The sequence below is a fragment of the Platalea leucorodia genome, assembly GCF_965183815.1.
Source record: "Platalea leucorodia genome assembly, chromosome: 16".
Taxonomy (NCBI): Eukaryota; Metazoa; Chordata; class Aves; order Pelecaniformes; family Threskiornithidae; genus Platalea; species Platalea leucorodia.
The window spans coordinates 4893643-4919349 of record NC_138838.1 but is presented as its reverse complement, the minus strand read 5'-3'; the positions used below and the strand labels follow the sequence as shown (position 1 = coordinate 4919349).

Here is a 25707-nt window from a genome sequence, read left to right as displayed (position 1 = left end):
GTTGCTAGTAAGTTGCTAGTAAGGTGTAAAGTTGCTAGCTTTCACTGGAAAGTCTCAAGGTAAGGTGCTGAATGAAGCAGTCAGCTTGACCCGCCTCTTCTGGGTCAGCGAAACAGTATGCAAAACAGTGATTGCCCTCCCAACCACAGAGCACAAATGCGCTGGAGCTGCATTATTCTGCTGGTTCAAGTTTGAAAGGTACAGTGCATCTCTTACTTTAAAGTATGGTATCATGGCATTGCTGAGTTGACTCCTACACTGTCCCATATCTCTGTAACCGTACGTTTAAATTACACTAGGGAACACGGCAGCAGAGACAAGAAATTCTTGTGATCAATCAGGTGCTAGGTTTGGGTTTCATGTTCTATAAATGTATGGCGGTAACATGACTATTCCTCCTCCTTTTTCTCCTTTTGTTGGGGTTTCAAGCACAGGGTTGGATAGCAACGGTTTCATGTACGGTTGCAGGTGTTGATAATACCGGTGGTGCAAACTGTGTTCTTGAACTGGCCCCTACTTAGAACTCGGTTAAAAGAAAGGAGGCTGAAGGAGCAGATCGTTACTGTCTAAAATTTGTAACTTAGACTTTCCTCCATTGCTTATTGTTTTTTTTTTTTTTTTACATACTTGACCATAGCTCTGAAGGCGATGAAGAAAACCAGAAGTGACAGAAAATGCTCCATGACTATATTTTAAGTGCTTAAATCCTATTTTTAGCAGTGTATATCCTGCTACTAACATAAAGTTAGAACCGGTGGTTTTGAAGAGGAATGCCTTAAAAACAGCCAAAAAGAAGCATACCAGCTCAATTCCTTGCCACTCATTGCAAGAATTAAAGCATTTTATTCACCCTAGCAATTAATTCCTTTCATAATCCTGACACCCAAAAGCCATTTTTCCTACCTTAGTAATGACTAGACTAATAGACGGCAGAGTTGTCGTCTTCCAGATGACACTTAATTTCACTTAGAAGTGAAATTGAAATGTGGCTTAGGTTCTTTCTTTATTAATTGGCTATTATCAGATTCTGGGGTTTTTAACCTTTCTTACTATTTGCTGAACTGTGAGGTGACAGCAGCTGCCTCCTGACGCACAAATCCAATACCAGATGTTTTGCATTCACTTATCCAATGGTTAGCGTCCTATTCTCTTGAATAAACTTTGGAGAAAAAAATATAGGCTTTTATTAGGAGCTGCAGAATGAAAAGTTTTTTCCTATCTTACCTTCCTTCCCAAAAACTCTTAATTGATAACTGGTACTTAACCTGTGCAGCGGTGTTTAAGGAAGCCTGGTGTTGTATGGCAAAACTACAACACATCCTATACACCTCTTCAGCAAGCTGAACACTTGAGGAAATGCACCTGAAGACCTATGCAGAAAAAGAATTTTTGGTTGAGTTTCTGGACTGTCCTAGTGCAAGAGAGCAAGGAAAGCAGCTGTTCGTGGCCTTTCAGCCTCCCTTTCTGGTCCGCGTGTCTGCCCGTTCTCAGCAGCCCTGCCTTCCTGTCTGCTCCAAACAACCGCGGCCGTAGCTGACCATCCGAGCTTGTTTCAAGTAGTGCAGGGCTGGCGTGGCTTTTCCTTAGTGTATTTTTATCAATTGTTGACATGGCTTTCTATAGGTGTGGTGTTGTCAGGTTGCAGGTGATGGCTGCAGGCTGTCTTTCTGCAGTCCGTAGGGGAGGACAGGTGAGTGGCAATCCGTTTGGGATCTTCCATAGACACCGTAACAAACGTAACAGTTGCAGAATGGGGTTTTGCATGTGTGTGTGTGCGTGCGTGTGTGTGTTCGTGTGCATGCTTGTGTATTTTTCTCGGTGGACAGCGACGGCAGGTTGGTCTAGTTAGAGGAGGCTGGAGGTGTCCGCGGTAGGGGACTGAGATGAGAACTCGCCGGAGAGGCCTGGCGCTGACTGCTGGCTTCCTCGCTGTTAAACCAGGCGCTGCGCGAGCTGGGGAAGGATCTTCCTTTTGCTTTGGAGAGGAAGGGTATACGATTACGGTGTGGCTGTTTTCCTTTTTACCACCTTGCTCCATCCTGCACCCGAACACCTTTACTCCTGTCGAAGTACTAGCTGTGACCATTTTAGAGTTGGAACACGAGTGACCTTTTTCACCAACCAGTGCAAATTTCTTATTTTTAAATTAGAAACCTGAGTGGTCACAGCAGTGGTGGGAGATGTGCTCGCCACCAGCAGCTGTCCTGCTGACCCGGGGGCTGTCCCTCGGGGGAAGGAAAGCACAGCTTCAGAAGCTGTACCTCAAGCTTCTGCTGAACTTAAGAAATTTGAAGGGACCTTTAAAAAAAAAAAAAGTGCCAAATTTGCAGAGCAAATTTAAAAGACTGTAAATTAAGTAAGTAAGTGTAGTAAAAGCTCTTGGTGTAGATACTCACAGGATGGATTGCGGTGGTATGGCTCATAAAACAGCCGCTCTTCCCTCTAGTTCTTGGTGGTCTGGAGCTTGATTTGAGTACGGTGGTAAGTGCTCCTCGCTTAGCAAGAGATTCTTGACAGGCGCTACTCCTAACCTGGCGGGACAGCTACGATACAGGGCGCGTGGATTAGAAAACTGGATTCTGTTCACGTAGAGCGTAAAAGGGACGAGATCAAGTTTTGTATGCATTCCTAAACTTGTATAGTCTTAATCTGTACAAAAAAGAAGTGTTCTTGCAGCATGTCTGGTAACCTCGTTACCCAACAGGTGATAACAGCCCTCCTTTCCTTACAGCTTTACTTTGGCACCTCTTACTGTGCCACTTTTGTAGCAGTGCAGTACTACTTTTCAAAACTGAGCTTGACCACGTCACCTTTTCTAAGGGGCGGGGGGCGGGGACAACAATTATTTATTGTCCACTAAGGTTTGTCTACAGCAGATAAAGAATTGGCCTTTGAATGTCAAGACGGACTCCAGAGCCACCTTTTGGCAAAGGCAAACTGAGTGTTTGGAAGTTAATACTGCATTCCGGTGAACCAAGCCATTGGTGTCCTGTGCAATTGTGGATGTAGAATTCTGCTGTCTCCAGGATTCAAGTGTAACCATTTGTTAACTGTATTGAAGGTGTGTCCTTGATGAAGAAAGTGTTCCAAATTAAAAAAAAAAGAAAAGCTGCTGAAGTGTGTGCGCCTCTCTGGTCTCTCGACTCTGCCTTCTGCCGCAGGCTGCCCCGCAGTAGCCGTGCCACGGACCCAGGGTAGAAGCCGTCTCCCAGATAACCCCAGGCCGCTTTCTGAAGGAAGCAGCAAAACCTCCCCCCGCGCCGAGCTAGCTGTAAGTACTGCACCGTAACGGACTTAGGTTTACAATACCTGCTGCACTGCCTCCTTCCCGGGAGAAAAGCAAAAAAACCCACAGCGTGTAAGGAGTCTTATCAAAAGTATTTTATTTGACAGTCCAACTTTACAAAATAATAAGTAAAAGGCATATTGTTCAACATACAAATGTTAAATATACACAGGGAAATACCAGGAAAAACTAAAGCTCATCCAGCCTTTCGGCGTAGGGTCTTCGCCGTGGAGGTGTTAGAAGTTCACGTGGCTTCTGATGTCATTGATCTGTTTTACCATCTCCCTTATGTGTTCTCCCCTTCAAGAAAAATAAATTCAAGTCAAAAAGCTGCAAGTCATTTTTGCTCGAGACTAATCAGGAAGGAAGCTACTTCCTATGGCAGAAGGAGAGTCATTTTGTTAATGACAGGCTGGATGCAGGCTGCCAAAAGATCTCTGGGCAAAAAGGAGACCTAAGCTACAGCCACTTTAATAGTGGCGTAAGATGGCCAGTGCTGCTGTCACAGGCTGGCACGCTTCACGCTTCAGACCATCTCTCCAAGCGCCAGCGTGCATCAGGCAGCCCCTCACGCAGCACAGAGCTTAAATTACAGCCTAGAACCCTGCAGAGAATCGCTTATCTAAGCGCCAGGGCCTGAATCCTGCAGGAGCCAAGCTTTAACTTACTCTTCTTTCAGGACGGTTTGGATGCACTTGCTCTGGTAGGCACTGAGGGTGATGCTGGGTTTTCGGGGGCTGGTACCCTTTTCCATCTTTTTCTGCTGGTATTCCTTTTTCATTTTAACCTAAAGTCACGAACAAAAAGAAGACCCTGGTCAGCGTTGGTCAGCCTGCCAAAGTGAAAGCTTGTCATAGCCACAAACTGGTGTGTCATACTGGAATAAATTCCTATTCTTTTGGGCATAAAATCTTGCTTTTGCGCACTTCCTCTCACAAAGAGAAGAGAAAGCCGGCGCTGAGGCTGAGGAAGGTGTGTAGGCTTCCTTAGGGTTCATACGGAGTTGCAGAGGTTCTGTCTCTGTTACTAACAAGGATCAGAAGTTATCTTAGTATGTTGTTGCTCATTTGACAAAAGCACAGAGTTGCTCTAGGGGAAGGACAGTATTTTATCAGCAGTCATCAGGTGCGAGATGTTGCCAGTAACCTCCCAGCCAGCTAATTCATTACTCACCTGTCTGATAGCGTTGCTCAAGTGCTGCAGCTGGTCGTGTATTGTCTGCAACTCTTTCTTCATATCTTTTTCACTGTCTGATAGAACAGGAAGCTGAGAGTGAAAACTCCGAAGTACTTTCTTCATCCTTCATGTACAAAGCAAGAAAGGTTGCTGAATTAACTGATGTGCTAGACTGGTTACGCTAAGACACCAACACTCTCGCACTTCTGTCACTCTTTCTGAGTCTCAGGGGCTCAAGACTTTACTTTCCTCTTCCCGCCAGGCTCACAGTTTCTGAGCAGCAAGCCGCCTCAGCCTGGGCCTGCAGTAGTACTGAAAAATCACCACCGAGCCCCCAGGGAGAATTTCAGAAGCCCGGTCTTCTAACAAACCAGGCTGGCGCATCCTGCCCACTCTGTTTCTACCTCACTTGCAAACTTCTATACGACAGCAAGCGATCAGTGACGAAACAGAGCCTAGTTTGCACTCACCTGTTCATAATATCTTCTTGCTTCTCTTTGGCTTCCTCATATTTGTCAGCCAAGCGCTCCGCCATTTCCCGCAGACTTTTCCTTTATGCAAGTGAGAAATGTGTGTTTACTTTAGATTGATTGACATGCAAGGCGGTTTGTATGTGGGAACAGGACAAGGAGCCTGAAAAAGCCAGCTGGAGCAGGGAGTGAACCTAGGTGCTTAATTACAGCTGGAAACGCTTCCCCTTCTCGCTTGTCTCACACAGGACCCTGCATAAAGTACTTCTTTTTGTACAAAGATCCGTCATTCCTGAGGTTTGACTTGATAAAAGCAGACAGGTTATACTCACCTTTCCTCTCGACAGTAATTAAGATCTTCCAGTTGTTTCTTCTTCTGTCCCCACAGCAGCTTCACTCTTAAAATAAATACATACATCAAATCAAAGTGCCCACTACAGCAATCCAGCTGAATCAGGATTTAGGCCACACAGAAAATGTGACGGGAGTGAGTAATGCTCCTGGGAGTATGAAGAACTAAAGACACTGAAAAATGGGCAGTGGTGAGAACAAACTCTTCCACTTCGTCCTAACTTTATAATATAAATAACTATCATTTGAAGCAGCAGAGACTTATTTAATGCAAGTTTCCTTTTAGCAGCTTTGTCAGGATTATTGGTGAGGTCAAAGGGCTTCCTGCCACCCACAGGCACAGGCAGACTGACAGCAGCAAGAGAGAAGTATTCTCTGTCTGTGCGTGTACCGTTTTTTGGGGGGGGGGGGTGGTTGTTTTTTTTTTTTCCTTTCCCCTCTGAGCCACTATAGAGATCACGCATTACATCACCCCTGCTTTCCCTGGTAACTCAGTCCTCAGTTCTGGTACTCTGTTAGTCTTACCTGATACCCTTCTCTCATTTACAAGGGTTAGTCCAGCGGAGGAGAGCTTGGCAGTTAGTGATGTCATTTCACAGAGACATTGTACAGCAGTTATTTATGAGGGTTTTTTCCCTTACCTTTGCTGAATTTCCTCTTTTGCCAGGTCTTGTTTCAGTATATATTCCTCTCTGAACACTTGTGTGGCTCTGCTAAGAAGCTGAAGGCATTCTTCAGGGGGCGGAGCAGCATCTTTATCAGCAGACCTTCAGAATAGACGAGGCAGGTTTTTGCAATCTTACTCTAATGTTCCTTGGAAGGGCTAAACCACTTACAGTGGTTATGGGAAGGGCTCCGGGGGGGTCAGTTACGGAAGTGAGGGACTGTAATTAAATCCCGTTGCTATAAATCATTTTTCTTATGAGAGGAAATCCCAAGGTTTCTTAAGATACTCAAAACCCAGTGGGACAAGCGATGAGCAACCTCATCAGCTGCGGTCAGCCCTGCTTTGAGCAGGGGACTGGAGCAAGGAGCCCCCGCTCCCAGCCGACGCCGTTACTTGGTTTGATGCCGTCCCTGTTTGGACAGAGAGGCACGAGCGGGCTGCAGGAGCTGCGCCCCATTAGTGCTACGTCCAAGCTCGTGTGCTGTTCAGCCGGGAGCTGATGCACGCGCAGTATTCCCGACAGTCTTCCCTCTTCAGGTCCCCTAGGAAAACGTATTTACTTACTTCAGAAGCAAGGGATTGGCAGAACTGCGCTGCAGGATGCTTCGGATATGCTTCTCAAAGGAATGCTGTGACTCAGCCAGGATACGGAGAGGGGAAACAGCAACATCTTTGTCTTCCCTGGTACACAGCAGGGGCGGGGATGCAGGATGGACTGTACTTCTACCAAAGAACATCCAATGGGAGAACACAGTTTAAACCAGAAAAATTTAAACTATGTCAGAGTTTAAATGGTAGTTAAAACAAAGTGTGGAATTAATGTGTTACAGCAGTAAATCAGAAGTGTTCAAGAGAAAATATTTCAATTATTATGTGGTAAATCCAGCTCTAGACAAGGCTGGTGGAGCTCACATCCCCCCATCTTTCTGTTTGGCCACAGCTGAAACTAGCGAGATTCATAAATGTCCTTTTACTTAAGAAGAAGGTTCTGTAACAAGGCAAGCAAGCACTCAAATGGCAGAAGGACCTTGCTTTTCAAAGCAGCCTAAAGCAATTTAAGAACACATTTTTTTTTTCCCCTTTCATGCAAACATAACCTTTGTCCATTAAGAATCTCTATAATACTGTCTGTAAAAAAAATTTCTGATTTGCAGATTCCCTCATTATAAAAATGAAGGATAAAACCCAACAGTAATGTCGAGAACCTTTTGATGCAACCCTTGTCCTAATCCTCATTAAAAGTGATACAGATTAATTATGTCCCCTACTAGTAAATAACCACTATAATAATGCTTAAGTGCTCAGCCAGAAGGCAAACTTCATTGTGTGTCACAAGAGGTGCAGAAGTCTGGGGTGAGAGGATCAAAATAATACAAAAAAAGTATCCCGAGCTCCTTTTCATGCAACAGTCATGGATCTCAAACCAATTAAGAACCACGTACAAGAGAGGCCTTGTAATACACTCGTAGGTGTTTGTGATGCAGATCATTGTGGGCCCCAGGATGTCAGAAACGATCCAAAATCCTCTAATCGGAGCAGGTTGCCTGAAGGGAAGAAAACACAAGAATTACCCGGTCAAAAAAGTTCTTTATTCCTGAAGGTGTTGTGCGAGTTCCCTCTTTTGGAAAAACTCTCGCTATAGCAATCGGCCCAAGAACCGCTGCCTGGAATGAGTCCTGCAGAATAACTCTCCTCATACCGCACAATCTGACTGGCAGTCAGATGTCCCAGGACGACCTCGCCCACCCTGGGAGAGGGAGCACTTGCATACCTTCACTGCGAAACAGAAGCAAAAATGGGCTGTGGCCCAGGCAACGTTACCCACTGCTAGTGCAAGGCAGAGACCTCCTCAGGAGAGAGCCCGGGTGCTCCGCGTGCCCTCTGCCCAGGTAACTACCAACACCACTGGAGAGTCACCGTCTGTGCTAGCTTAGATGACTAACGCCTCTTAATAAACATGTTTTTTTGTGTTTTTATTATGTTTAATACATAGCCTTCTATAGAAATTATTAGGCCTTATAAAAGTGAGAAAATAAAGCAGACATAAATACTACGTTGCTTGATCTTGTAACAAGTGGATAAGAGGAACATGTCAGCATTCAAGACTGAGCTAAATCAAGCCTCAGAGCTGTCCTGGGTCAGGTAAATGGAAGTGAAAACTTCTGCTGGTTTGATAGATGATTTTCAGACAGCAACACAGGAATTTAGCTTACTTCCCTCACTGTGCATTGAGAGTCCTGATGCACAGATTGCTTATTTGCATTGTGTTGAACTGACTTCCTTATTTTTAATGGCAAGAATGCAGCAAAAGAGGGCAAATCATAAATATTTTCCATAGCAACTCACTGATTTGGAAGCAATAGAAAGGGTTTGGTTTTTACCTGCATGGCAATGGTTTGGTACAAAGAATATGTTCAACAAAGCACTTCTGTTCTGCTCCCAGCTCTTGTAAACTGTCTTTGTCTTCTTCATCTACAAAGAGATGTCTCACAATGCACGAGATTCACAGTGCAGGGTAGGGGATTCTCGGTATCACCCGCACCCACCACCTTGTTACTACACAATGTAGGTGTTCGGATAGCGATCTCTTCCCTCTACACGCAGCAGAGTCTCGCCACTCACCTGAACCAAGGAATTTGTGCAGTTTATTGATCCACGTCAACCCCACACTATGGACACCAGCTTCGTGTGTGCAGTGGTATCGAGAGGGACATTTTGGATCTGAAATTTAAACAGCAAAAATGTGGAAGGCACTGAACTGAGAAAAGCTCATCCTTTAAACTTTGCATTGTTGAACGTGTGTACCAACTTATGTCCAGTCAGCATTAGCATCTTGTTGCAAGTACTAACTGGTCCCCATCCAAAACGTGAGCTAGATGCGTTAGCCACGTTATTAGAGTTCGGCATAAAATTCAATTACCCTTGAAATACCTGATGAATTGTTCTGAACGATTCCTATCGCACCACACCCATATCAATCCACTAGACTCTAAAGGGAAGATCAGTTAAAGCCAGCAGACCAGCATTCTGCCAAGCTGCTTGTTCAGAAAGCCCCAAACACTTTGTCCTACCCAACCTCCGGCCCCACAGCTACATCGGACAGTCTAATGAGCAGATACCAGTTCTTCCTTCGGGATCACCATCCCTCGGCACTTACTTACGTACGTTGGTCATCACAGATGCAACAACTTCCACTTTATAATCTGCAGCTGAAAGAATTCAGTATCATGTGGCCATATGTAACCTCCCAGGCTTGCTCTTTTCTTACTACACATCAGGCAAATCCTTATTCTAATACCACTCGCTGACACCAATGATAATTTGTAAATAGCTCAATCCTAAATTCATGAAATAAAGCAAGTAAAAGCCAACCACCTGAATGACAGCCCTACCTCGATGCAATTTGATTGGGCAAGAGAAATCGGACTCCAAGGGCTCTTCTTCATCTCCTGATGCCAGTTTCAGTGCAAGTTCCAGTTCAACACATTCGAACACATACAGGGAAGGAATAAGATCAGATCTTGGGTCCCATGACCTTTCTGACTGCAAAGAGGATTGAATTCTTCTGTCAGACATCATTTAAATAGAAATGCCAACACAAACAACATCAAGGAAGAGTTACATAATATAGACAAGAGTATTAATTGTTTGTTAGGGAAAGTAGTTCAAGTCTCTCTTTTTTTACTTAAAAATAAGTTTCTCTCAGAAACATCGTTCCCTCTTAGAAGATCCTCTTTAAAATAGTTCATAGTAAGTTTTACCAAAAACTGATATACCTGTAGGATACACAGAACTGACATGTAAAAGAAAAGCACCAGCGAATCACGGGGACTGGCTGCAATAGGAGGAAGACTCACTACCTCATTACAAAAGAATGCAGCGTTGGCACGTGGCATTCCCTTCCGGGCAGCCTGCCATCTTGCAGCTTTGACTACAGAAACAAAAATACATATAGAAACAACCAGGACAAGGTACCTGCTCCTCATCCTCTTCTCCATCCAGTACCACGCAGTGATAAAGCATTCCCGACTCAGTGGCAATCACCAGGATGTTTGGAATGCAAGGCAGGCAAAGGACAGCACAGGCATCGTAGCCATAGTTATCTTCTGCAGCAGGGTGCATGGGCAGAGGGCCAAGCAGCTTGCCAAGATTCCCAGTGCTGGAATAAAGAAGATGTGTTCACAACACAAGGGGTGGAAGGAGAGTTCCCCATGGCTGCCTGCAGGAGTTTGTTGGGCAATAACTACAAAATAAAGATGATAATAAAAAAAAAAACCACACCACCCAAAACCTAATGGTTTGGAGTTCTGTTTAATTTCCATTAGACAGTAGCAACCCAGGCTTCTGCAGATTATGAGTCTGCACTGCACCTACTGGCTGGAGATCTCACAAATTATCTTTATCACTTAACTGTTTTCTTGCTTAATAAAGCACTTTACCAGCAGCGTTTTGTGGCCTGGCACTTCTCTAGGTAGAACTTCTGAAGGACTAAGCCTATTTCAGTGCGCACAGACAGGGTCTGCTGAAAGCTACATCGTTTCTCATGCATACAGTGCTGTTTCTAACCTAAATACCACACATTTTAATACTCAGTTACACTAGAGCTGCCTTGGAAGTTTTTCCACCATCTTCTCAGTTTTCTGAAGTGAATTTTTTCTTGTATTGTGTTTGTATTCTTGATTCATATTCTTGACCTTTCATTACGAAACATGCCTGCAAACCCTCTATGACCTTAAAATATTTCTTTTCCTAAGATGCCACTGGCTCTTTCAGCCTCATCCAAAGCTAAGAACGTCTGCAGTGTGAACTGAAGGCCCCAAAATACACCTAACAGCCTTGGAGCCGCTGATCTTGTAACAGTCCAGTGGCTTCATTTCAAATTTCTGATTGTAAACAACGGACAGTGGATTCTCAGCAGTGCAAACTGAACCCTTAACATCTAGATGAAAAAAGGATGACACACTATTCTTGGATTTCAGTCTATTAGCACTGCCACAAAGAGATAAAACAGGCTGCGATACAATAAAACTCAGCCCAGCCTCCATGACAGAGTCCCAGCCAAGCTGAGAGATGGCTCTCCAGCCCTAACATCGTACAAGCGCCCCACGACACGCCGGGATGAGCGCAAGCCTACCTCTGGAGCAGGCTGATATACGTCAGGAATGTCTCTCCATTTTCATATAAAATGTAAAGCGGGTAGGCCAACACGTCTTCGCTCCCTCGCTGTCCGAGAATGTTCTTTGGGACCGGCACTAGCGGGCCGAAGTCAAATGCCACCGCGGTCTCTCCCAGTGATGCTGTATAGGCTCTCCTAGGGACAAGTCGGAACACGACCTGAAGTCAGCAGCGATTGTGAGAACGCGTGCGTTTAACCAGGTCCGTCGGCATGTGCTGACAAATTGCTGCTCCACACCCGTCCATCAGTCCTTTGACACGCTATTTTCGGCAGCAAAAGCATGCAAGTGACGTCCTTCTTATGGCACCTCATTTCTGCAATGCACCCACCAGCCAGCCCCCTTTCACAGGATAGAAGAGGAGGGGGTATTGGTATTTCCTGGGTACTGCGTCAGTCTGCGACTTGACTAGTAGAGACCCTCAAGTGTTTCCTTTCCAACCAGGCCGAGAGGGAAATAAAAAGATCACCTGTTTTCTGCATTCCCCTCTCAAAAAGCCCTTCTTAGCCCCATCTTAAAGACAACGTGCATTTTTCAAATGACTGCTCTGACACACGCTTGACTGTACAGTTTGTTACCACTTTCTTTTAGAAGGATGGGAAAAAAGAAAGAAAAAAAGTGCAGTTACTGTGCTAGGAAGAAGTCCTAGCACTGAAGAAGTCCATGAAAAAAAAAAAATCACATCAGATTTTCAGGTAGATTTATCACTTATTGATTAAAAGCACAACTGAGAATACAGAGCTTATTCTGTCAAAAGCATTTCAAAATACAGGAAGCTGCACAAACCCTTTTTTGATTGTAAGAGTCTCCTCCTCGGTGTCTGAAAGAGTAATCACTTTGATGGGCGTGTGAGGCACCTTCAGACTGTAAAACCTAGAGAAGAGAAAGAGCAGCAGTGTTTGTTCAGCTGGCAGTGTCGCACATGTCCCTGCTGATGCAGGAACATCAAACGGGATCAGTCCAAAGTTTCCCCCATCCTATTTTTTATTGGTAATCCTGGTAAGAATGGCAGGACACACATATCTAGTGGAAAATCAGACTGGCTAGGAAAAAAAAAACCAACTAAATAGGTTTTACCTTATAGTGTTATCTGAAGTCAAGAGCACAACATGGGGCTCTAACGTCTCACAGGGATACCAGGCAGCATGCTTTAAAGTCAGAGATGTTGAGCTTGTGAAGAACCTTTCCGCAATAGGAATAGTGCTGAAATAGAGAGCAGGAATATGCATGGTTACAAGAAACACAGCAGTTACTTCTAAAGGGAAGTGGGGGCAAGAGGAGCTAAAGATCCAATTAAAAGGTTTCAAAGCCATTAGCTGTACTATTCTTAAAGTTGGAGGGACAGCTTTAACTTGAAGCCCTTTGTTATTTCCATCTGGACACAAGCTTTTAGCTACCACAGCTAAAAGACCCCAGAAAGACTAGAGAATACTACAGAGAGGCACCTTGCTCCTCAGCATTTGCACCAAGTTTAGAAGGTCGTTTATTTGGGTCACTTGACAGTCAGCAAGTCCCTGAGCCAAAATAACTTCATTTGCCATTGTCCCTACAACCCCAATACAACCAATGCCTTCCGTATCCGTGTGGCCCCAAGAGAGGGGAGGCTGTCGAGGAAGGAGGGCAGGACGAGGATGGCGTTAACCGCCTGAGGTCTCACCCACCTACAGTTCACCGTGGCTTTCCCACCTTCAAACTCCGAATTCTTCCCCCAGCGTTTAGGCAGCTCCAGCACCATGAGCCCCTTCGTACCGATGAGCGCCACATGATGCTGCGTGGGGCTTAACAGCGTCTGATAAACCTCAAAAAGGGGTGGGTTTATGCAGATAAGGGTCTGAAAAGACAAATATTACAGTTAGGCGCAAGCCGTCAAAAGCGCTCACGGAAGTATGGCACATCTTTGCTTTGGACAGTGATCCACACGACGGCTACCAGGTGCAGAACGAGGGGAAAACTTGCTTCCAGCCAGGGCCAAGCACAAAGGCGAGGGCTTTCCCTGAGGAAAGGCCCACCGAGAGCGGGCTGGGGGGTAACTGCCCGGCCGGGGGCCTTCGGGGCCCGGCCCCCCTCAGCCCCGCTCCCGTCACGGCCCCCCCCGACCGCTAACGGCCCCCTCACCCCCTCACAACCGCCCGCCGGCCCCGCTCGGCGCCGCCTCAGGGCCGGGCCCCACCTGGTAACGGCTGAGCCCGGCGGGGTCGGGCCCGCCGAGGCGGCGGAGGCCGATGGCGTGGAGGGCGCTGCCCTCGCCGTCCCAGAGGAGGAGGTCGCCGTCGAGGCCGAAGAGGAGGTTGCGGATGAGCGGCGGCCGCGCGGCGGTGGCGGGAGCGCGCTCGCGGAGGCGGCTCAGCACGGCGTGCTGCGGCAGGGCCGCCCGCCACTGCTCCGCCGGGCCCCACTCGCCCGCCATCGCCGCCTCCGCCGCCGCCGCCGCCGCCGCGCGACCTCGGCGTCACCCGCCGCGCCGCCAATCGGAGGCGCCGCGCCACCCCCTCCGCGCCGGGACTACATTTCCCGGCGTGCCCCGCGGCGGAGGCGCCCCGCGGCTGCCGGCGGGCGATGGAGGCTCCGCTCCGGCGACACCGCGCCCGCTACAAGGGCCCGGCCGCGCCGCCCTGGAAGGAGACCTACCGCCGTGTGAGTGGGGCCGGGCCGGGGCGGGGGGCCCCGCCCGCTCCCTTGGCCCCGCTTCGCCTCCCCGGGCCCCTTCCCCAGTCCCCTCGGCGAGGGCCCGGCGCCGCCGCTGGGGGCCAGCCCGCGGCGGGAGCTGTCACCCCGCTCCCGGGCAACCCCTCCGGGCCGCGTCTCCCCGCCCCGCGCGGCACTAACGGGCTCCGTGTGGTCTCTTCCCTCCCAGCGCTGCATGGAGAGGCTGAGGAGCAGCCGGGCCAAGCTGCTGGAGCGGTACCGCCAGGCCGGGGAGAGGGCGTGCGGGCCGGCCAGGGGCGCGCTGCTGGTGCAGGAGGTGATGGAGCAGGAGTGGCAGGCGCTGCGGGCCGCGGCGGGGACCCCGCCGGCCCTGGAGCAGGTCAGTGCCTACCGTGCTCTCGGGCTGACGTTCGCCGGCGTCCCCGCATCAGCGCACTGCCCGTCCAATGCAGGCGCATCGAACACAGCTCTGCGCGGCTGTAACTTCAGTCTCTCGCTGGTGGGAGTTGGCAAAACTCGGAGCATCTGGGTTTCCCACTTCTGCAACCGGTGCGGGGTGTTGTGCTGCGAAAGCGCTCGCCTTTGGGCCCGCGGAGGGAGAAACTTCCTTATTTCCTTCACGAACTGCGTGTAAATCACGGCAGAGGGCGGGTTCCTCATCTGCGGGTTTCACAGCTGGTCTGTCACTGACCGCTCCTGGGAACGGGAATAAAACGTGAATGTTTTAAAAAGCAAGTTTCTGGAGAGGCTGTGTCCTGCTCCGTTGTGGCTGGCTTTGCGCAGGTGGCTATAGTACAGGTTGCTTTCCGCAGTGCATGCTTCTGCACGTACAGAGATTCACCCGATAGAATAAGCAGGGTGAGTTTATGTCGCCGTGACAGCTCAGTCAGGTGCTGGAGGTTAAGTGAGAAAGTAGCCAGAATGGCTACCGACTGCTCACTGCCTGACGTGCCTTTCAGGTGCTGGAGGACCCCGATGAGCTCGCAGTACTGGAAGAGATCCAACAGGAATTGACCTTGCAAGGTAATTTCTTCACACGTTTTGGGACTCTTACTTGATTTGTAATAGTCCTGACTTCCCAGTCATCCAGACTCGCTGAGGCTGTGCTCCTTGGCTCTTGTAGGCCACGTGACACAGCAGAGCCTCCTTGGAAATCTCTGCAGCCTCTCTAATGCATTGAGAGCCTTTTTGACAGTTTTAAGTGTTTAAGTGGCATTTTAAGGTCTGTGAGAAGCTAGTGAGAGACCAGGGAAACAGGACTGAGGTGCTTGGGGGCTGTAGGAACCCCTATACATCAGTTCAGAATGTTTCTAAAGTGGAAACTCACCCACTTGAGACCGGCTAAAGACTGAGCCATAGGAAAAACCACTGGATTAACAGGAATGATTTCATCAAGTGTAGAAATCTGATCGAAAGAAAGAAAAGTGCAGGAACTAGTGGCTGCCCCGGCCTCCGTCTGCCCAGCAGCTTCGCCTGTGCTGCTTTGCCTTCAGTTCGTGACAGGTGCGCGAGGGTGTTTTGCTGTGTCCTTGCAGAACAGTTGGTTATCGAAGAGTACGAGCGCAGTCTGCAGTTTGATGAAGAATGTCTCAACGCGATGCTTGATGGCTTGGATGCCAGCGACAAGGTCATCTGCCCCGTGTGTAGAAAGTAAGAAAGCCCTTGGCATCGGAACGAGGCTCTCCGCTCTCTTACAGCAGTTTGGGCTTAGAAACAGGCAAAAGCAGCGGGCAAACAGAGGCTGCTGTTACTGTTAATGTCATCAAAAAAACCCTGAGCAGTGATCTCCTAGATCTAAGAGGTTTTTTTGCTAAAATCTACCTTTGTTCAGGTTGTTGTGACGATGCTCATTGTACGCTCTTCCTAGGAATAACCTGACCGTCAGGAGTCACTTTGTTTTTTGCCAGTGTGGATTATACATCAGCACGCAGGTGAGCTGCGCTGAGCGGTGTGTTAGCTGTCACTGCCCGGGTCTACTGCGACGAGGCAGTTTCAAGCTACAGACAGCAACCTAAGCCTAAGATTTCTTTTAACCCCGTTTTTCTCAGGGCATGACAGAAGAGAAGCTACGGTCGCTTCTAGAAAACACTGTCACAGAGCACAGTCACAGGTGCTTTCACAACCCGGAGTTCACGGTGACCAGCGGAATGGAGGAGGAGGCCAGCCTTCTCATGAGCTGCCCGGTGAGTCTGCGTGTCGAGCTCCTGCTGGGATCCGCGTCTCAATTACACGGGCAGAAACCCCAAGTCCGTGGATGCCCAGGGTTTGTGTTGCTGTTTTTCCACAAACTTCCTTGGAAACGGTTTTACTTTTGACCACCAGTAACTGTAGAAGGAGGAGCCAAATTCCACAACTCGCCCTAACTGCTGGATTAGGGAATCTTTGACCTGGCAAGCTCAGGGCCGTACCTTTCTCACACCTTAGCCACGGACTTCCAAGTCTTGTGTGCCGTGTCTGTTCAGGGAAGTGGTTCATGAAGAAAAGTTTTAAAAATTACTTCAGTTTAAGCCTCCTCGGAAGGCTCGCCCATACCTCTTCGAAAACACGCACCGTCCCTTTGGCTCAAGCCAGAGCTAGCAAGTTCTTAGCTTTGCTGCTTACGTAGAATCACCGTGTGCACCTACACGCTGAGGACAGTGTTAGGAGCAGAGCATTTCAAATAGTTTTGAACATTAATTTTATACGTTGCTATAGCTTCTCTGTTCCACTTGCCTTTTGTCAAGGTCTGTGACTCCTGGACGATTCTCCTTTAAGTTGATTCGGCTGCTGCTTTTTGACTGGAAGGGCTTCAAGACTGAAAATCCCCCCAGAGCTGCTAGTGGTTTTATGTATATACTTGTAACTGCTGTGCCAAAAGGCTACTTGAAAAGGCAGTAGTACGGCCTTGACCTGCACTTTTGATGGCACAGTACACGTTTTGAAATAAAGACACATAGTTTATGTCAGCCTTTGTGTGGTCCTTCGCAATGCATCGGTGATCTCGCAGCTCACACTGGCCTTCAGCTTTGGTTTCTGTTTAAACTCCGTGTGAGCTTCAGGTCACAACTGGAGACACAGGTGTGAGCAGAAGGCGGCCGCCCGGCAGCAGCATCCACAGCCGCTCCGTTGGAACCGAAGCCCTACAGCCTCCCTGCGGTATTTCCCTAAAACAGCTACATTAACATTGATATAATAGGTTATGACAGCACATCCTTTTTGTTTTTAAAACAGCTCCTCTAACAGGATATTTAGGACCCCGAATTCTATTCCCTAACACACAGCCAGCCAGCCAAGGCTTCTACGAGATTCACATCTGTAATTAGCACCGCTTGGCCAGCAGCCTTCCTCCGACAGGCACGGCTCTGCTGCCAGAAGGGCACGCCGCCTGTTTGGAGGTGTGGGAACAGCTCTCCCTGGAGAAACCTCCGGGCCGGCACACGCCATCGCTGCAGCAACAGCCCCGCGGGCAGCTGTAGCAACGCTGGCTCAGGCACAGACACGCGCTACCAGCGCTTTCGTGGCAGCTCTCTGGTCAGCAATGGTCCAGCAGGAAGAAGAGAAACCACCAGTTTTCAGTGATATGTTGAACAGATTTTATTCTTCACATTCATTCTTAATTGTACAAAACCCCCCAAGCAGGGCGAGGCAATTCAGGACCGTGTTAGAGACCTTGATCTGGGCTGCAACATAAATACCAATCCCCAAATACAAGCGAGAATCCTCATTCTCCCGTGATGTTCACTGCCAAATTCAAAGTTACTTACTCTCCGTATCTGCTGTGAAGATCTAGTTGGGTATTGCTGGCTGAGCAGTGCTGTGGAATACCCACGCTTGAAGATAAGTTTCCTAGCCTACCTACTGACATTTGACAAAGCTTTTAAGGTCTTCAAGGAATTTAATGTACTCCTGGTGCTCCAGTGCGGTGCTGAGCTCTATTAACTCATCAGCGAACGTGTTGTCCACTCCTCGATCAGCCAGGAAATCCATCAAATGATCGTACAGAGCCTGGAAGCAATGAACAGGAAACTTCCTTAGCAGAGCACAGCGGGGTAGGGGTTGCTTTTAAGATGTCCCACGGCAGCTGGCACTTCTTTCTCCCAGGAAGACCTGGCCTGCCTCCCGCAGGAGACCAGGCAGCTCCCCGGCCCCTGCTGGGCGGGCCTGGCCTTGGGTGCAGCCCTGGGAGGGAAGGGGCCACGGAACAGATCATCCAAACTGGGTCAGATAAACCCAAACCCAACACCGCAAACGAGCCGCGCTCCGGAGATGATCAACTGACTGCAGGAGTCGGCAGGTAAAGTCTGGCAAAGAGTACACACACCAAGCTCTGCCCGGCCCCTGAAACGGTGCTGTGGCCTTGGGGGTGAATTGCTTTGACCAGGTCTGGGAAGGGTGGTATCTGATGCAAATATTTGAGAGACTGCATCTTTTACCACCATCAACTCTTGGTTTTTTTCCTTCTTTTTAATCCTACTTAACTCTTGCAACTCCAGCACGTGTTAGTGCTTGTGGGTTCCCTCCTCGCTCCTCAGGAGAACAGATTCATTATTGCGGCTTGGTGCAGTAATGCTAGTACCTGTCATGTGTTTCTTGGTTTTTTGGTCGGTTTTGGTTTGTTTTTTTTAAACAGACCAATATTACTGAGCAAATGATTAATTTTGGACTTCTGTAATCTGAGTAGATCACAAATCATACACATTTTTTAATTAATTTTCTGTCTCAAGTCAGAGAGGGGGAAAAAAAAAAGCAGCGTGGGATGTTGTAGAGCACACTAACCGATTTTAACACCAATGCTTCCCAAAGAGAGAGACATTCTAGGAGTAAAGTTTCAACCATATGATACACAGCTTCCAACTACGACTTAACCTTTTGAAAGCCTGATATTGAGAACGTGCAAGCAGATGCCAGATTCTTGGGTATTCTTGGTGGACTTGGCAGTGCTGCGTTAACGGTTGGACTTGATGATCTTAAAGGTCTTTTCCAACCTAAACGATTCTATGATTCTATATTATTTTTTAGTGTCACAACTATAAAAACATACCTGGAAGACCCAGAAAACAAAGGCATCTACACGTGGTATCTGATAAAGCTACACTGTTAAACACATAGATCAAAAGATGTCTGAGCAAGCGTCAAAGCGTCTCTGCAGTCTAACACAGCTGCTAGGAAATCAACCTGCAAAGCCTGGAACAGAAGGCGTTTCCGCATGTCGGTCTCTGACCGCCAGTAACGCCGCCAGCACCGCACAGCTGCTGGCCCCATGGCGTAATCCTGGGTTTGCAGCAGAACCACTGCCTCCTGACACGCCGGGGCAGAGCAGGGGAGCCCCGTCTCAGCCATCCGGACAGACCTTGTTCGCAACCCAGGAGCACAGGGAGAGCCAGGCGGGGTAAGCCGAGTGCCCTCTGCAGCCTACGGCCGTGTCACCAGCACTTACCCAGTCCAGGGAATCCGTATTGAGGGTGTAGTTGGTGTCCTTCCAATCCGATTCTCCAGTGGGCTGAAAACTGACCTCCCGAATTGTGAAAATATCACTTTCTTCCTCTCCCTCATGTCCGACCTGAAACAGGAGATGAGATGCAAGACGCACAGTTAGCTCTAACTGCAGGGCCCCTTCAGCCATCTCATCCCAAAGCTAGGGATATGACACTGCAGGCGAAACCCCAAGACCGGTACTAAAGCTGTGCCTCTCCCCTCTCAACGCGCACCTGTGAAGAGAAGCGCAGACATGCGCGACAACACGGGAAATCCCGACGGGTCACTCTACCAGCGGCGACCTGATCTAAGTCAGCAGCCTGATTTTTACAAAGATGTAAAAACCTCTTCTGTGTGGTTCTAAATCTGTCTTCACACGTCCGTCTACCCTTTGTCAGCCCAGACTGGCTGCATAAATGATCTGTTAAGGTTTACAAAATAAACTACAAAGATCAGTCTGAAGCAAAGCTCTCAATTTTAACCCCGCCCCTTTTTAATCCCTGCTTCTCTTTGTGACTTCTCACAACAATGAGATTTGCAAGTTACTGACACAATCTCTCGTTTCGGCCGTTCTTGTTTACCCCTCTCAAGTTGCCGTGTATTAAAGTTAAGCCAGGCCTCCCTTCTCTAATGTAATTCAATAAACTGGCCAATAAGCAGCCGCTCACAAACGCCAGGTCAGGATGCGAGGAATGCAATGGAACATCTCCCCTAAGAGTGTTCTTGCAAACGGGAAGCCTTTTTTCTTGTGTGTGTTAAAAAAAAAGAGAGTTAAGGGGAGACCGCATTTTCTGCAGATTCAGAAAGCCAACAGATTATAAAGAGCAGTTAGATTCAACAGCAGCACAGTTACGCTACAGTCAAGCGGGAAATGCACCGTGAGGCACAGCGCAGAGCTGGCTATGGCTGACACACAACCAGCTTGATACCCACCTCGTCTTCCGGATAATGGCAGTCAAGAACAAGGGTCTGTTTTGTATCATCTTTTATTACTTCCACAACAAAGTTTGGAGTTGATGTAAGATCAGGCTAAATAAGAGAAAAGTTGCATCAGCACTGGAGTCTGAAGAGGAGCCAAAGTGATGACAGTCCAGCCCAGCAACGCAGCCCATCCAGCGCACCCTGTTCCTGGCACCCTCCTTCTGCAGCCCCTGACCTGGCCAGGGCAGCCCAAGCCTCCCCCAGCCTCGCAACGCCCTTCAGCCCCTCCTCTGCTCTGCGCCTCATCACACGGGTAAAATGGCGGCCGGGAGCATCTGCCACCCCCGCCCCGACAACCCAGCGAGCCTGCGGCTCACCTGGATGGGTCCCGCCAAAGTGACAGGAGCTGGGAACAGACTCAGACTGTTTTGATGCAGGAGCTGCTCTCCTTCATGGAGGAAACTTGGCAGGGCACAGGGACCGCCATCCACGCGGACACGTGCGCAGACGAAGCGCACTGCGATTTCTCAGCGGGTAGAGGCACACCCGGGGAGGGAAGCACCGCACAAGTGTCCCCAGTATTGTCCCACCCAGCTGAGTGCAGCACGCTGGAATAAACACCACCAGGCAGAAAGCGCAAGTTAACTGCTACAAACGGAGCGGCTGCATTCCTGACTCGTTCGGCATCAGTGTCACTGCAGATGAAGCCACCTGCCTCAGATTATATTCCTCATTTACAGTTTTTACCAGTATTTTTACCAAGTCTTATTAAACAGGAGCGAGATGCTTCTGACCAACAAGACCAGGCAAGTGAAGCCATGGGAATAGCTTTGCGTTTCACTGACGGTGCCTACCAGCACCGTGAGTTACGCTAGCGAAGTACAAAAGGCAGTACTGATTGCAGGGGGTTGCAAAGGCAAGAGATATCCGAGTTCCTTGCATTTCTCCTCATAGAGCCCTCTCACCCTGCTCTGCATTTCTGCTGCAGAGGAGGGTCACAGCCAACCCAGAAAAATCTGCATTTTGTGACTTAATGCTCCCAAATATCAAGTGAGAGGGGAAAAAAAACCTTAACACTTCAGGGCAAGGTTCTAACTTCCCTCTGCATACCCATCCCTGAAGTGCACATCAAGACTACGTTACCTCCTGCTCATCAGGTTTCTGGTCTTCTTGTGTTTCTTCATCAACTGAGGGTGGAATGCTGTTATTGATGTTGAACGTGACTGTTATCCTTCAAAAGAAAGAGAAGCAGTTACTTTGAACACACTCAAAAAATACCCATCAAAATATCTTCTATTTGAAGCTTCTGTGGTGGGGACAGCGTTGCTGGTGTTGAATTCACGCACCGAGAACCAAACCAGGCATTGCAGTTTAAGAGACACCCCTGAGTGAAGGTGGCTTCCTCCAGTTGCTCTCACGAACAACGTGAGACTTGGCGGTCGGACTTAACAGTTGGACTTGATCTCAAAGGTCTTTTCCGGCCTAAACGATTCTATGATTTTAAGTTTTTCTGGACTTAACTGTTATTTTTAATGCAGGAAGATGGCATGAAACGTTGTAACACGCAATACAGTGGCAAACTTGTTTAAAAAAAAAAAAAAAAGAAGGTGCCTTTGACTCAAGGTGGTAAAATAAAGAGCCTCTGCAACGTCCCGTTTGCACAGACTGGCCAGATAGCAACAGAAGCAGCGTGAGCACAAGGAGGACTCTGGCTCCCGTTACCTGCTGGCCCGCAGGCGCAGGGTGAGCCCTGCCGCGGCCCGCCCTTACCTCTCCCCGGCGATCTTCCGCACCAGCTTGGCCTCCGTGCCGTGCACCTCCAGCTCCCACCCGCCGGAGACCTTGGGCAGGGACTTGTGTTTCTGGATCTTCTTCTCCTCCTTGATCTCATCCGTCAGGAACTGGGCGAAGGCTTTGTCGCCTGGCGGGAAAGGGGAGTGAGGACAGGACCCCCCCGCCGCCACGTGCTCCCCAAGGGCGGGAACGCTCCGTCCCCTCACACGGCCGCCGGCCGCCCCCGCCCCGGGTCCCCGCTCCCCTCAGGGCAGCACCCGGTCCCCCCCGCTCACCCTCCGTGTGGAGGCCGCCGCAGCCGCAGGAGACGCCGCCTGCCGAGCCCCGCCGCGGGCGGAGCAGCGCCGTCCGCCACCCGCCGCCGCCCAGCTGCCAGAGGGAGCGGGCCAGGGGCGGCGCGGCGGCGGGCGGCGGCAGGAGGGCGCGGGGAGAGGAGGAGGAGGAGGAGAGGAGGCGGCGGGGCGGGTGGCGCAGCGGCGGGCGCAGGGCGGCGGCGGCGCGCAGGGCCCGGGCGAGCAGCATGGTGCGGTGCGGTGCGGCGCGGCGCGGCGGGGCGGGCAGAGGACACCGCCTGCCCCGGAACCGCCCGCCCCGCTTCCGGCCCCGGCGGCCACCGCGGCGGGGAGCGGGGGCCGCGGGTTCGAGTCCCGGCCCCGGCAGAAGGGAACCGCAACAGGTTCCCTCACGACTATTTTAACTTAGCGGTAAAAAGCGAGGACAGGAGGAGGGGGCAGGGACGGCACGTACGGAGCACCAGGACTGGCCGCCTCTCCCGCCCCGGCGCTCAGGGAAGCTTTAGGGACGTGGAAAAAAAGGCTGGTGCTTCCCTCCCGGCTGCGCCAAGAAAAAGCAGCGTACGTGGTGAAAGCTTTGCCCCCGTACATCGCCCGCTCCTCGTCAGCCTTCGGGCAAGGCCTCAGCAGTTTACTCAGAAAAAGAAAAAAGGATTTTTGGGTTTTTTTTTCTCCTTTAACAATAAATCTTTCAGAGGGAAGACTGACCAAGGCAAGCTGTTTCCTGGCACGAAGCGTTCCCTTTGTCCAAAAGCCGGCACTATTGCCCTCTCTTGAGCAGAAGCACGAAGGCCCATTGCTGCGCACCACAGGGCGGTAGCAGGAGAGCATCGATAGCACCCCATCGGTAGCACCCCATCGATATCGCCCCATCGCATCGAAGGACCAGGATTTCTGCCCCCAGCTCCACGCCGGTGTTTGAGCACCGCACACGTGAGGACGGGGGCCGTTCTGCAGGCAAAGCACAGATTCACTGACCCACCTTAACATCTCGTCTTTAACATCCGCACACAGACGCCCCAGAATGCTTAAAATGAAGACGCTCCCACAAGAACTGAAAACGCTGGGACTTGTACCTGAACCTCCCGTGATTGTTTCTTCCATCCACACAGCCTTCGCGTCCCACAAAACACCACCCAGGACCTGGATTTTTGCCATCGCTTCTTTATTTTGGGAAAAATATACAAATCAGTTCTAAATAAACACCCATCCCCTCCCTTAAACCGACTGTTAAATTAGACTGCCCAAACCAAATGTGCTTATATTCCATTTTCCCCTACAGATGCAGTCTATAAAACCAAGAAACAGATAGATACAGTGCTTTGATAATTCCCTGCAATTCGTGAGTGAGAACAATTGAAATAGCTGCGTGCTCTTGAAATACCAATCCAAAACTGCAGCTGGTCATACGTACAAAAGTGGCAAGTTTTGCCTGTGCCCCACTCACCGTTTTTTATTTTTCTTCTTTTTTTCAAACCACCAAAGAATGACATTGCAAAGAGGCACGACAAGGGGACGTGCGTCCCTGTCCACTGCGCCCCTGCAGACACTCCGTATCACCCTTCCGAGGAGCAGGCTGAGAGGTGAGACCGTTCCAGGTACACCGGGTACCCATTTACGCTCTTTGGGAGACAGCAATTTGCAGATCAGCACAAGTGACATTGCAGTTAAAAAAAAAAAAAAGTAAGAAAAAAGAGCAAAAGAGGCATTTGCCCCAGTTTTCAAAGAGAAAACCAAGGTAAGCCAATACTGGAGCCCAAAGAAAAGGTGTGTTACAATGCGTTGTGTACCCACGATGCGTGTAACCAGAAAGGACAAATTATTACATGGCAAAGGCAGCTTGTGCCCACAGATCACAAGCAAAGCCAGCAGCTTTCCCCAAGCAAATGCAGTGAACAAAGGCTTGCCAACAGCCAATATGACTGCATCCCTGAGCAGCCCTATTAATGTGTTATAAGCTTTTTTTTTCCCCAAAGTTGCCATTTGAAGGATACAAGGACTAAACACCACAATCCCATCACAGCCCACGTAAACTGACCCCACTGCGCTACGCAGCGGCACTGCGTGTGCGGAACAGCTTCCTCTCCCACCCTTTCAAGCACCTAACCCGCTTTAGTTCAACTCATCCAAAAATCTGTATAAATTACTACACTACGTCAACAGACTCTGTTGAAACTGGAAGTTACCTCTCCCAGAGAGATTATTTTAGAAGTACTTAGGATATAATTTAAAAGCAACTTATATTTTTCCCCCCACCAACACACAGTGATAATGGAATAAATCCACTTCCTTCACATTAAAGAACAAGTTTTCCTTTTGGAGTGGCACTAGCGTCTTCATTCCAGTATTTAAAAAGATGATTAAGTTTGGTATTGCCACTGTTCTCCAACAGGAAAAAGCCAGATCGGTAGATGCCAAGGGAATATGGAAGAAAAAACCCAAATAATAGATACTAATGGTAGATCTGTGGTTCTTGACAATGTCAAGCTCCAAACTTCTAATGGAAAACCAAAGTGTAACTGGGACAGGGTTGGGGGAGGCAGAAGGGGGAGAAGCACTGGTGTCAGAGCAGAAGACGCAAACATTTGATGAATCAAGGACCTCTAAAGAAGCCCAATCTCTAAACCGCATCTTCATCCTCATTTTGCTGAGCCTTCCTGAGGCTGGCCTGATGAGCTGTTGGGGATGGCGTGCCAACTCCAAAGCTAGAAGTGCACGGACAAGAGTCAGAAAAGCCAGACGTATTTGCTGAGGAACAACACACCCTAACAGCAAAAGGGCGAACGAAGATGACGCCAAACATGCGGGCGGCTGGACAACCTCTCCAAGAAACCGGTGCCAGCCCCTGAGGCTTAGATGCAAAGCCGCGAAGACCTTCTCCAAGCAGGCATTCCCATTACTGGCCTTCGCATGGTCCCCAATAAGACGGTGAACATGACATGCAGGCAGAAAGATGTTTGACAAGGTAAAAGACGTAGCACCTCCCTTCTAGAAATAGTAAAAAAAAAGGCATTTTTCCCTGTATGTAGACATTTAAAACTTTTTTCTCCTTTTTTCCCAATAAAACCTGCTAAGGATACAAGCATGATCATCAAAAATACCAAGTCTGCTCAGAAGAGCTCTTAGGATGTCATTTCCTCACATACAGGCCTGTTAAACTTCACCAAGTGTTAAAAACTGGAATCTGATACCAGCGTCTTTCCTCCCCCAGTACAGATTTATCACGCACCCATACACATGCGCACAGAGCACATAGTACCTTCCCCTTTTACAGATTAACTGTTAAAAAGGGTGATTGTTCTAAGCCACGGAGACTTGTGAGGTCCGGCTCTCATGGAGAAGCCATTTTCCTCTAAGGTTTTTACCTGATTGGCAAGGCAAAGCTCTACTGCTCCTGTACATTCATTACAAAACAAAAAATAGTCTTTTAGGGCGAGCCTAAAAACCCTGGCCCTGTTGGTCCCAGACCCACAGG

At 49.1% G+C, this 25707-nt stretch overlaps 3 protein-coding genes across 4 annotated transcripts; 1 reads left to right on the top strand and 2 right to left on the bottom strand.

Moving 5' to 3' along the window:
- Positions 1 to 491: 491 nt before the first annotated feature.
- On the bottom strand, positions 492 to 13531 carry NUP88 (nucleoporin 88; the record flags this gene model as incomplete). Its single annotated transcript, XM_082328555.1, has 17 exons — positions 492 to 3586; positions 3955 to 4073; positions 4460 to 4586; positions 4933 to 5013; positions 5265 to 5330; positions 5925 to 6050; positions 6515 to 6673; positions 7393 to 7494; positions 8332 to 8422; positions 8573 to 8671; positions 9343 to 9493; positions 9926 to 10109; positions 11085 to 11261; positions 11911 to 11997; positions 12202 to 12327; positions 12786 to 12955; positions 13295 to 13531. 17 exons carry the CDS (start codon positions 13529 to 13531, stop codon positions 3523 to 3525), a joined length of 2166 nt encoding a protein of 721 aa, XP_082184681.1. The 3' UTR covers positions 492 to 3522.
- A 133-nt stretch (positions 13532 to 13664) lies between these two features.
- On the top strand, positions 13665 to 16702 carry RPAIN (RPA interacting protein). The gene is made up of 7 exons (XM_082327942.1): positions 13665 to 13758; positions 13979 to 14149; positions 14730 to 14793; positions 15306 to 15420; positions 15638 to 15701; positions 15819 to 15953; positions 16494 to 16702. The coding sequence occupies exons 1-7, from the start codon at positions 13681 to 13683 to the stop codon at positions 16521 to 16523; spliced, it is 657 nt and encodes a 218-aa protein (XP_082184068.1). The 5' UTR covers positions 13665 to 13680; the 3' UTR covers positions 16524 to 16702.
- A 538-nt stretch (positions 16703 to 17240) lies between these two features.
- Positions 17241 to 23760, bottom strand: C1QBP (complement C1q binding protein). Of its 2 annotated transcripts, XM_082328011.1 has the most exons (7): positions 23680 to 23760; positions 23309 to 23395; positions 21916 to 22066; positions 21289 to 21376; positions 20158 to 20253; positions 19187 to 19309; positions 17242 to 17754 (listed from the first exon to the last, which is right to left on the bottom strand). In XM_082328011.1, the coding sequence occupies exons 1-7, from the start codon at positions 23723 to 23725 to the stop codon at positions 17605 to 17607; spliced, it is 741 nt and encodes a 246-aa protein (XP_082184137.1). In that variant the 5' UTR covers positions 23726 to 23760; the 3' UTR covers positions 17242 to 17604. The 2 variants fall into 2 exon arrangements, with proteins under 2 accessions (XP_082184136.1, XP_082184137.1); XM_082328010.1 differs by lacking the exons at positions 23309 to 23395; positions 23680 to 23760 and adding an exon at positions 22215 to 22476 and having other exon boundaries at positions 17241 to 17754.
- Between the last annotated feature and the right edge of the window lie 1947 nt (positions 23761 to 25707).

Bases quoted from the DNA above. Each gene is read 5' to 3' on its own strand.
- C1QBP (XM_082328010.1), bottom strand. From the start codon at position 22,461: ATGCTGCTCGCCCGGGCCCTGCGCGCCGCCGCCGCCCTGCGCCCGCCG. The intron at 20,254-21,288 runs GTAACGTAGTCT...TCTCTTATTTAG, and splicing joins AGAAACCTGATGAGCAGGAG to CCTGATCTTACATCAACTCC. The intron at 19,310-20,157 runs GTGGGTATCAAG...CTCCTGTTTCAG, and splicing joins GCCATTATCCGGAAGACGAG to GTCGGACATGAGGGAGAGGA.
- RPAIN (XM_082327942.1), top strand. From the start codon at position 13,681: ATGGAGGCTCCGCTCCGGCGACACCGCGCCCGCTACAAGGGCCCGGCC. The intron at 14,150-14,729 runs GTCAGTGCCTAC...CGTGCCTTTCAG, and splicing joins CCCCGCCGGCCCTGGAGCAG to GTGCTGGAGGACCCCGATGA. The intron at 15,421-15,637 runs GTAAGAAAGCCC...CGCTCTTCCTAG, and splicing joins ATCTGCCCCGTGTGTAGAAA to GAATAACCTGACCGTCAGGA.